At 45.4% G+C, this 11,052-nt stretch overlaps 1 protein-coding gene across 1 annotated transcript; it reads left to right on the top strand.

Annotated features, from left to right (window-relative positions):
- The first annotated feature begins 2,040 nt into the window (after positions 1–2,040).
- On the top strand, positions 2,041–10,904 carry SNRPB (small nuclear ribonucleoprotein polypeptides B and B1). The gene is made up of 7 exons (XM_047771455.1): positions 2,041–2,176; positions 4,461–4,612; positions 6,400–6,511; positions 8,217–8,369; positions 9,093–9,231; positions 9,550–9,675; positions 10,354–10,904. The coding sequence occupies exons 1-7, from the start codon at positions 2,174–2,176 to the stop codon at positions 10,362–10,364; spliced, it is 696 nt and encodes a 231-aa protein (XP_047627411.1). The 5' UTR covers positions 2,041–2,173; the 3' UTR covers positions 10,365–10,904.
- The last annotated feature ends 148 nt before the right edge of the window (positions 10,905–11,052 follow it).

Raw genomic sequence — 11,052 nt, 5'->3', positions numbered from 1 at the left:
TGTTTATAGCAGCACCGTTCATGATAGCCAAAGGTGGAAACAACCCAAATGTCTGCTGACTGATGAATAGATAAAGAAAAGTGGTCTGTCCATACAATGGAATAGTATTCAGCCGTAAAAAGAAATGAAGTACTGATACATGCTACAGCATGGATGAGCCGTGAGACCATCATGCTAAGTGAAAGAAGGCAGTTACAAAAGACCACATATTATAATTCCCTTTATTGAAATGTTTGGAATGTCTTTCACTTGATGTAGCTCTCTGCTCACCTGCTACTCTTCAGAGAGGCTTTCCCTGAACATCTAGCCAAACTTGCAACCCATTACTCTCAGTTCCTCCTAATTTTTTTCACATCACTCTAATTTTTTTCACATCATATGTATTGGTTTGGTTAACTGTCAACCTTTCTTACTAGAACATAAATTCCTTTGGGGAAGGGACTTGCCATACCAGTAACAGTGCATGGCCTTAGTAGGTGGTAAATAAGTATTTTTTTAAAATGCACGCATGAGTGATAATATTAGGAGGTAGGGTAACTTGGGAGCAGCTGAGGAGACAAATGGCACCGTATTCCTATTCTGACTCTTCCACCTTGGACAAGATAATTCATCTTTCTGAGCCTCCATCCCTTAATCTACAGGTTGGCAGAAATAAGGATGACAGATCTTAGGTCTGGTGTGAGGATGAAAAAGTCCTAGGGTAGAAGATTTCCTGGGTTTGAGGAAGAGGGAGGAGGCTAGTGTAGCCGGAAGATAACAAATGAAGCGAATGTTGAGGGAGATGAGGTTAGAGAGGGATGCAGGGCTGGATTTTATTGTATGTGTGCTGGGAACTTTTGGGAAGGAGGAGAGCAGGGCAATGATGTCATCGGATATAATCCCAGCACATTATAGAAGGATCCTTCTGGCTGCTGTGAAAGCAAGCGAGGGAGCAAAGAGACCAGTTAGGGCCTTGATGATCCGTGACTGAGATGATGGTGGCTAGGACTAGCAGCAGTGGAGCAGCACACAGTAGTCTGAGTCAAGACATTTTGAAGGTGAGGTCCAGGGGATTTTCTGGTGGACTGATTATGAGATGGGAGAGAAACAGAGGAATCAAGGATGCTGCCAAGTTTGTTATTTTGTTTTTTTTAACCCAAGAAACTTCTGAGATGGGGAGCACTGGTAAGAAGTGGTTTTGGGAAGAATAGTGAATAGAAGCAAGAATTCAGTTTTCAACATGTTAAATTCAGTATACCTATTAGACATCCATGTCTATGGATATTAAAAGCCAATTGTTAAATGAAGAACCTAGGGTTAGAGGAATAAATTTGTAAAGTCTGAACATATAGGTATCATTTGAAAGTTATGGGACTGTTTGGGATGGGTCGATTTATTCATTCAAGTTCTTATTAAGCCTTTATTTTGTGCTTAGCAGTGTTCATCTAGGCACTTAAGCAATGAGCAATACCCAAAGAAAAATTCAATACTCTTGCAACTTACCTTCTAATGGGGAGTGATAATAAACAAATATACATAGTATGTTAACAGTCAATGTTAAGGAGAATAATAAAGCAGAGATGGGTGGAAAGGTTGCAGTTTTAAACAGGACAGCCAGGGAAGTCCTCAGTGGGAAAATGTCCTTTGAGCTTAAGCCTTGAAGGTGGCGTAAGGCGTGCACGTACCTGGACGGCTAGATTCCAGGCAGAGGCAACAGCAAACGCAAAGGTGTTGAAACAAGCAGGTCCAGGTAAGTTCACGGAAAAGCAGGGATAGTGGCTGCAGAGGAGGGAGCCAGGGTAGAGGGTCTGGAGATGAGCCCCGAAAGTTAATGGGGCGGGTGCAGGGGGGTGGGTGGTGAGGGTGAAGAAGAGCAGCTCTAGCGCCGACAGAAGCTGGGAAGGTGTCCAATAAAGCAGATCATAAACCCCTCACAGATCAGTTTGATGTTAGCGCCTCCCCAAGCCCCGCCCCGCCCCGCCCCGCCCCGCCCCGCCCCGCCCCCAGCTCACAGCTCCTCTATGTGGCCGGAACTCTAGCGCCGGGCTCCGGGACCGGAAGCAGTTTTCTACCCGACCTCATTTTGTCAGTGGTCGTATTTCCGGTAACGGCGGCGGGAAGCGGTCTACTGGCGGGCCTCTAGGCCTCTACCGGGGCGAATCCGGCGGGAATCGGAGCCATCAGAACCGCCACCATGGTGAGGAGTCGCAGGCCGGAGGCGCGGGAGCTTCTGAGTCTGTTGTGGAATGGGGACCGCAACTGACCGGGGAGGAGGCCTTGGGTTGGCTGCTCCGGGCGGCGAAGGCCCGGGCCGCGGCCCCTCTTTCCGGGCAAGGGAAGATCGGGACCTTGGTAGTTCGGCGGGGTGGGGGAGGGGAAGGTTGGGAATTGAGGGGCTGAGGCCGGGGTCGCTCGGTGTGGGCGAGGTTAAAACTGCGGCTCCCCACGCCGCTGTGGCCACAGTGCTCGGGATCTTGTGGGCGCCGAGTAAACTTTACAGCATAAATATATGTCGGGCTTTGGAGCAGGCACGAGAGCCGCAGGAGGACAGGGCAAGACTCGGCGAGAGGTTCAGACTTGTGAAGGCGAGTTGCGGAAAGAAGTGGAAGGGCTTGTGGCTGAAACTAGAGTCTTGGTTCTGTTAGATGGAGAGGAGGGAACGGAGAATGGAGGAGTGGAGGAAAAGTTCCGCTCGTTTGTTCAGCGTATGTGTATGGTTGAGTATGTCTGACTTTTCAGGCGCTGGGACTACACAAGTGTTTTCCTTTCCTCACTGAGTTCGCTGTCTGTTTGGGGACACGGAAGGGTAATTCAGCATTCAGTAAAAGTAACGGCGAGGGGCAGGCTGTGGATGCTTTCTGGGGTAGATGATTCCTAGTGGAGTCGTAAAAGATTGTCAGGCGTTTTCCCAGAGAAAATGGGAGGGAATAGTATAGATCCGAAGGATTGCAGGAGCAAAGCATGAAGGGTAGTGCTATTGAAAGTTCCTGGAGTAAGAGGTGGGCGGAATCGGCAAGAGCCTGGTTATTAAAAGCTTTACATGCTACTTAATCTTGGTACTGAGGAGTGCCATTGAAGGATTTTTTAACCAGCCAAGTGACATGAATTTAGTTGTTTTAGAACGATAACTCTGTTCTGTACCTGTTATTTATTGGGTGAACTGGAAGCAGGGAAACTTAGGATATTGTTTGGAAGAATTGCATTCAGGCTCATCAGCTTCCAACACAGCTTAACCTCCTAGAGCGTCAATGGCCTTATCTGTAAAATCTGATTAAAGGTTGAGATGAATAGTGCTTATGGCAGTGCCTGCCAGAGAACACCCGGTAAGATTTAGCTAAACAAGGCAGATGGACCAATGAATGTCAGCCTAAAGGGTCAGACCTGTGTGGTTAGAAGCTGTAATTACAGTTTGGTTAAAATGGTCTCCAAGAGAGCGAACCACATAAACTGCATCTCCAGGGTGGCAGGAGTCGAGATGCTGATCTTTAACGTTTGTAGGTTTAGAAACCTGTTTGTCCAAGCTCACAGAGTTGAATAGCAAGCACAGCGCTTGGTACCTAGAAGGCCCTTGAGTGAGTTGGGACTGGCCCACAGCAGTGAGACTGATGGGAGGCTGATGCCTTTTATTTCTAGAGAGAAATGTAACTGCCAAGGGCATGTGACAGTTTGCATTTTGAGTCTATAGAGCAAAACTATGTTGCAAGCAGAAGAGGTGGCTGGATTACTTAAGGAGTCAGGCAAGTTATATATTATCTTTATGTAGTCAAACGCATTAGCACTCTGGCCCCCAGAAAGTTTTTCTCTCCCAAAGGTAGTCTTAGAGATACACGACAAGTGATTGGTTTGGGGATTCCATTCTCACTTTCTAGCTGATCAGCGCTTTGCTAATAACAAGCTCTTTGTTGATTGGATTCTTAGTGCCAGGCCCATTCCAGCTCTTCTACTCAGTGGTTTTTTTTCCCTTCCTGTCCCCTTTTTTGGCCTTGCCTGTGGCATATGGAAGTTCCTGGACCAGGGATCAAATCTCAGCCACAGCTGCACAGAACCCTGGATCCCTAACCCACTGTGCCACAGCAGGAACTCCTTTACTCATCTTTTTAATGGGATGTTGGTGTTCCATAGCACTGGAGTCACAGCTGTAATCTGCAGTGGCAGATGGCTAATCTCTGATGTGATTGGGTTTCATTAGTTTGGTGTCATTTTATCCTCTCATCCTTGGAATGTATGCAGAGAACATAGACAAAGGCATTTGTAATGACTTTCAGGGAAGTGGCAGGAGAGGGGGGTGAAACAGGTCAGGGCTGAAAACAGCGTGACATGGGAGAATTCCCAGGAAAGGGCTGTGGCTGGAGGACAGAACTGAGACTGTATTGAGAAAGACAGGCATGGAAAAGAAGGCTGCAGCAGAAGTTTTAAGGAAAGATCAGGGGTATGTGGATCCAAAAGAGCTGAGTCTCATTCCTGTCGGTTTCTCATTGCAGACTGTGGGCAAGAGCAGCAAGATGCTGCAGCACATCGACTACAGGATGAGGTGCATCCTGCAAGACGGCCGTATCTTCATTGGCACCTTTAAAGCTTTTGACAAGCATATGAATTTGATCCTCTGTGACTGTGACGAGTTCAGAAAGATCAAGTGAGGAGTGGGCTATGGGGGGAGGGATTGGGTGGATGGGGAGTGGATTGGGTGGGTGGGCCAAGTGACAGGTGGTGATGTAGCTAGCTGGTTCCTCTTGGTTTGCTCTCCTGTTTTAGAGGGCAGATTTAAACGGGGACGTTGGACACTAAGAAATCTCTTTCCTTAGTCTTGTTCTCTACTTCTCGCAGAGTACAAGTTGTAAGGAGGGCTCCTAGGCTTTTTGTTTCTCTGACTTTGCATACCCCTGGGTACTGGGGTAAAGGGCTCTCATGTTCTCCCCACAGGTGTGTAAGGGGGGAGAGCTTGATTTTCTGGCCTCATTGCCTATTTGTAAAGCTGTAGCCTAAAGGGCTCTCCCAATGCAGCCTGGTCTGAAACTGCTTTAAGAAGCCTCTGACCCTCTTCAGGGTAAGTGCTCAGCTCCCCTTATGGGTTTGGGGCCAGTGATTTTTGTTGACATTTAGAGAAACAATTGGAGATATTTTCTACTTTCCCATGATTCCATAAGTTATTAGGCAATTCCCTTGTCTTAGGACTCACAGATCTTAAGTTTCAAGCCAATTAAAAGATGTGGTCTAGTGTTTTATTCTGTTTTACATTGAAGGCATCTTGAGGCCCAAAGAAGTTAGGTGACTTCCATCCAGCTCTCTTTTGCCATGTGCAGTGTCCACAGTATGTCGCCAGTGGCTGTGAATTCCTTTTGATTCCTTTGGGACTGTTGTTTTCTTTGTGGCATGAGGTCAAGAAGCATAGGACAGAAAATGTGGTGGGGATGGCTGAGGGCCAGGTGCACATTAGGGAGCGGCCAACAGGTCAGTGTAGAGCTATTTCATATGGTTCTCTGCTGTGTTATCAAATGAAGCTAACTTTATTCTGATAATAAAAAAAGTACCTATTAGAAAATAATTATTAAAAATACCTAAAAGTATTTGAGAAAATTTAAAATATCCAGAAAGTTTTTTTTTTTAATCGTGAAAGGGCAGTACATACTTTCATTAAAAAATAAGAAATATAGATAGATAAGCCGAAAAAGTGACACCCATAGAAAACCGCTGTCAATTTATTATAAGATATCATTAAAATGAAAATTTTAAGTTATTTTTAAAAATCAGTATTTTGTGTTTCCTTTATTTTTAGGAAATTGTCATTGGCTTTTCTTTCCCTATCTTGTTGCATTATTTTTCCCAGTTTATATTTATTTATGTTTTGTTCATCCTTTTCCTGGTTGTGGCTGTTTGGAGATTTGTTTTTGTTCTTTGAAGACAAAGGTGTAATTTCTATGTAGTTAACTCTTAACCTTTTCCTTTATGGCTTCTATATCTAATGTGAGGTGAGTGATGGAGTTCTAGGCCTGTGGGGTTGAATTGGTACTGGAAGGATACTGCATGTAAGTGGAGTGAGTGAGATGGCGGTTGACTTGAGGAATTGTTTGGGCTCCTCCTGACACTGGGGAACCTTAAGCTGAAGGGCAGGAAAGAGTAAGCAAAGAAAGAGTTTACTGTGGAAAGGCCCTCAGAGTGGCTACAAGTGAGCCGGGGCTGGGCTTTCTTGACTTGTCCTGTGTCTTGATTGGTACATCTTCTTGGCATGGGAGACAGTCACCTAAGGGGTTACAAGTTCAGCCAGTGAAGACTGTCCAGAGGAGCCGTCTTAAGGAAAGTTTATTATCATCTGTGAGTAGATAGAGTACAAAACAGATCTTGGAGGGCTTCTAGGTAGGTGAACATGAACTTTACCCTTTTTCTAATGCTTGTTTTTGTTTCTTCTCCTCAACCTGTCTTTAGACCAAAGAACTCAAAACAAGCGGAGAGAGAAGAGAAGCGAGTCCTTGGTCTGGTGCTACTTCGAGGGGAGAACCTGGTCTCAATGACGGTAGAGGGACCACCTCCCAAAGATGTAAGTCAGAGCAGAGAGCCAGTGCAAGGGCAGGAACCTTGTGCAAAGGAGCCCCCAGCCAGGCTCTGTGCGGGGTTCTCTATTTCATTGCAGTATTCATAGGCATCTGCTGGTTTCTGTGCCCCTTTTACAGATAATAAACAGAATCTTAGAAGAGATTACCTCACAAGTAGGAAGTAGAGCTAAGGAACTAGAATTTGTGGGTTTCTAACTTCAAAAGCCTTAGTTGATGTACATAGTCAATAGAAGAGGCACCTGAGACCATCTGGGTCAGTTCTTAATGTGATGACAGTCTAGTTGGATGTAAAAAGTCATAACTCCAAACAATAAAATACATATATGTATCTTATACCGTTATAGAATAATAGTTTACATGTATTCAGGATATGCTATGTGCCAAGCTCTTCAATATTTTCTTAATCCTTCTAACAGTCTTTTGAGATAAATTATGCTTTACAGATAATACAAACTGAGGCTTAGTAACTTACTGAAGGTGTCACAGCTAGTAAGTGGTGAAACTGGCATTTAATTCCAGGCAGTCTTGGTTCATTAACATCAGCCTACCTTTAGAAATTTAACCAAATTGAGAATTTAACCAGATTATTTTGTTTTCCTTTTTTTCATTTAAAGACATTATTTGTTTAAAAAAACCTCTTACCTTGTTTTAATTTTTCTACATATATGTATATATATTTACTTAACATGCAATATATTCTTTTTTTCTTTCTTTCTTTCTTTTTTTTGTCTTTTTAGTGCTGTGCATGCGGCATATGGAGGTTCCCAGGCTAGGGGTCAAATCGGAGCTGTAGCTGCCAGCCTACGCCAGAGCCACAGCAACACCAGATCCGAGCCGTGTCTGCGACCTATATCACAGCTCACGGCAACGCCGGATCCTTAATCCTCTGAGCGAGGCCAGGGATCGAACCCATGACCTCATGGTTCCTAGTCAGATTCGTTTCTGCTGTGCCACGACGGGAACTCCAACACTTAATATATTCTATTTTTTCACTTTAACGTTGTAAACATTTTTCCAGTGGCTGTATACTTTTCAAAAGTCATGTTAGTGACTTAAAGATGCTCTCAAGCGATTAGTTTGTCTTAGTCATTTACGTCTTTTTAAACTCTCACCTTGAAGTTTTTCCCCTTGGTAAATGTCTGCAAGGGATGTTAGCATATTTTTGGTTCACAGTATAGATACTCTTGGTATCTTTTTCCAGTAGAACTTGCTACTCTAATGTAACCCATTATAACCCTTTATGACCACAACCTGTTTTGTCATAACCCATTATTTACGGATGAGGAAACAGTCCTAGAATGGTGGGATTAGTTGCCCACTGTCACTCAGAGGGTGAGAACCAGAGCTGGGACTGGACCTCAGGTCTCTTTGGTGCCAGCTCAAATGCTCTTATCTACCATACACACCTTTCTGAATGGAGCCCTGGCTGCTTGTTGGTTTAACTTTCCTAGGAGTGCATATAGGTTGAGTTGTGCGTGTTTCTCTTGCCTTACTCTTTAAGTTCTTGTAGCCTGCTAGGCACGGAGTCTTGGATGGAGGAGGAATGGTGTTAACATATGGATGGGTGTCGTGTTTATAAGGTGTTTCGTTAACCTGTAAATCTGAAGGGTTCTTTTGGCAGTGATATTCCAAAGTGTACTTCTGATTCTCCAGGCCACAAACATTTCAGCACATGTCTTTATTTTGCAGACTGGCATTGCCCGAGTGCCACTAGCTGGAGCTGCTGGGGGCCCAGGGATTGGCAGAGCTGCTGGCAGGGGAATCCCAGCTGGTGTTCCTATGCCCCAGGCTCCTGCAGGACTTGCCGGGCCGGTCCGTGGGGTTGGTGGGCCATCCCAACAGGTAAGGAGTTGAGGAAGTGGGTACTAGCTTCTGGCGGTTAAAGGATAGAGTGAGGGTTCACAGTTTGGGAATAGTCCACACTGGCTCGCCAACCTGTGGTTTATCAGCCTATCAGTGATTCACTGTGCTTCATACGTAGTCCCAGGGTCAGCTAAAAAGGAAAACTTGCTGTTATGAGTTATGTTGATGCTATTAGGGAGCTACATAGAAAGTATTTTGGCCAACTGTAGTGGAGCAGAGTGTTTGCATGACAACATTTGAAACATACAGTTGACCCTTGAACAATGCTGGGGTTAGGGGTGCCAACTCTGTGCAGGCAAAAGTCTGCATAAACTTGACAGTTGGCCTTCTAGCCATGGATTCAGCCAAGATTGTGTATAGTACTGTAGTATGTATTTATTGAGAAAAATCTTCATGAGTGGATCCCAGCAGTTTAAACCCATGTTTAAGGGTTAGCTGTACTGTAGCTCTTACAAGCTGTGATCAATCCTATTTGAAAACGTGGGTGCCTTAACTAATTTGGATTGGGTGTTCCGGGAAAATAGGAATTGCACATTCAAGCTTGGTATCCTCTGGCAGATAGTTTTAGATAGGAAGTGTGATGCTGTGAGTTGTAGCTCAGGGGATTTGGTGTCTGCTGTTTCTTTACCAATTTAGGGAGGAGAGTGGGACACTACATTGCACAGTACCATTCTGCCTAACTTCTTTCCTGTGTACTCTTAGGTGATGACCCCGCAAGGAAGAGGCACTGTTGCAGCAGCTGCAGCTGCTGCCACAGCCAGTATTGCAGGGGCCCCAACCCAGTACCCACCTGGCCGAGCAGGTCCTCCCCCGCCTATGGGCCGAGGAGCCCCCCCTCCAGGTGAGGAGCCCATAAGGAGATCATTGCTAGTTGATGGACTTTGATATCTTAGCTGGATTCATGATGAGATATAACCTTGACTGAAACTGATGATGAGTTTGTTTAATTAAGCAGGATTACTCTGAGATCCAGCCTCGTTGACCGTGGAGCTAGCTGGGAAAGAGCCACACCTCTTTGGCTCAAGTCCTAGTTTGCTAGGAGGGCCTGGGAAGGTGGAATTGTCCATCTGTCTCAGACCTTGGTGGAAATTTTGTACATTTCCTGCTACCTTTTCAAGACAGACACTTGAGCTGTATTCTTGGGGCTTTTCTCTTGTAGGCATGATGGGCCCACCTCCTGGTATGAGGCCTCCCATGGGTCCCCCCATGGGAATCCCCCCTGGACGAGGAACTCCAATGGGCATGCCCCCACCCGGAATGCGGCCCCCTCCCCCAGGGATGCGAGGTAAGTACCTGCAGCAGTGGTGTTGGCTTTTCTTCCCTAGAGCCATGTCAGGATGGGAAATGAGGGAAGATTGGACTTTGACCATACCTTTTGGGTTTTTAGGCCTTAGGCCTAGAGAAGTGAACTCTTAAAGAGGACAGCTTTGCCCAGGAAGGAAGGAGGGAACAAGCATTTCTTAAATTGACCCTCTTTCTCAGAACAGTGAGAGCAGCCCTGTACACAAGGCTTCCCATTGTTCAAGGCAGTAGTTCTCAGGTCATGTGAAATAATGCATTCTGTTGCATGACCAGCAAAGATCTTATGCCCTTTGGTTTGGGAGTGTGTAATAATTAAGGAGGGGCTCTGGGCTTTGCTGTACTATGCTGTTTAAATCTGGTTTGAGAAATGCTGATGTAGATGAGCTCTCTCATTTTATGGATGAGGAGAGAGCTCAGTTCCAGACCATTGTTCTTTCCACCAAGCCACAGTGGCCTCTAAGTTAGCCTACAACCAAGCTTGCTAAGCACTGTGTCTCTGGTTTGAGTTTGCCACTTAAGGGCTTTATAAGCATTGGAACCCAGTGGGACCAGGGAAGTCCCCCTTTGATTACTTGATAATTGCAGGGTGAGGGAGGCTGGGGCAGGGTGGGGATTTGAGTTGCAGATCAGGCACTGACTAAACTTCTTACTCTTACTTCAGGCCTTCTTTGACCTTGGCCACAGAATTATGGAAGTAGCTCCACAGAGGCGTGGGCCCGATCCCCCAGGGCCACATTACCACACCTGTTTGTTTGTTAAGCCGTTGTTCCGCCGGAGTCTCACCGGATTGTCTGGTTTCCCTTACAGGGCCCCCTCCCCCAGGAATGCGCCCACCAAGGCCCTAGACTCATCTTGGCCCTCCTCAGCTCCCTGCCTGTTTCCCGTAAGGCTGTACATAGTCCTTTTACTTCCTTGTGGCCTGTGAAACTAGTTTATAATAAACTCTTAAGAGAATGCAGTGCTATAAATGCACCTGGTATGTTTGTTTGTTTTCAGAAAAATCTTTGATATACCGGGTGCTTAAATAAGAGGAAGGGTTGCCTTGGAAAAATGAGCCCTAATCCTTAGTTGCTTCCCTTGTAAAATACTATATTCTTTTGCAGAGATGCACAGCTTCATCAAAGAGAATTACACAATTGAACTACAAGGAAATTCTTTTCACTTGTCAAACTGGCAAAAATCATTTTGTTGAAATAAAACATTCATATCCTATGGTGAGGGTTGTGACTTGCTCTGTTTTCTTTGAAAGGCACTAATCTAGGTAACATCTTTTTTTTTTCCCTTTGTCTTTTTTGCTTTTCTTTGTCTTTCCACCAGCAGCACATGGAAGTTTCTGGTCCAGGGATAAACCTGAGCCAAG

The sequence above is a fragment of the Phacochoerus africanus genome, chromosome 3 (assembly GCF_016906955.1).
Source record: "Phacochoerus africanus isolate WHEZ1 chromosome 3, ROS_Pafr_v1, whole genome shotgun sequence".
Taxonomy (NCBI): Eukaryota; Metazoa; Chordata; class Mammalia; order Artiodactyla; family Suidae; genus Phacochoerus; species Phacochoerus africanus.
Note: the sequence above shows the minus strand (reverse complement) of the source record. Positions and strands in the feature narration are given on the sequence as shown.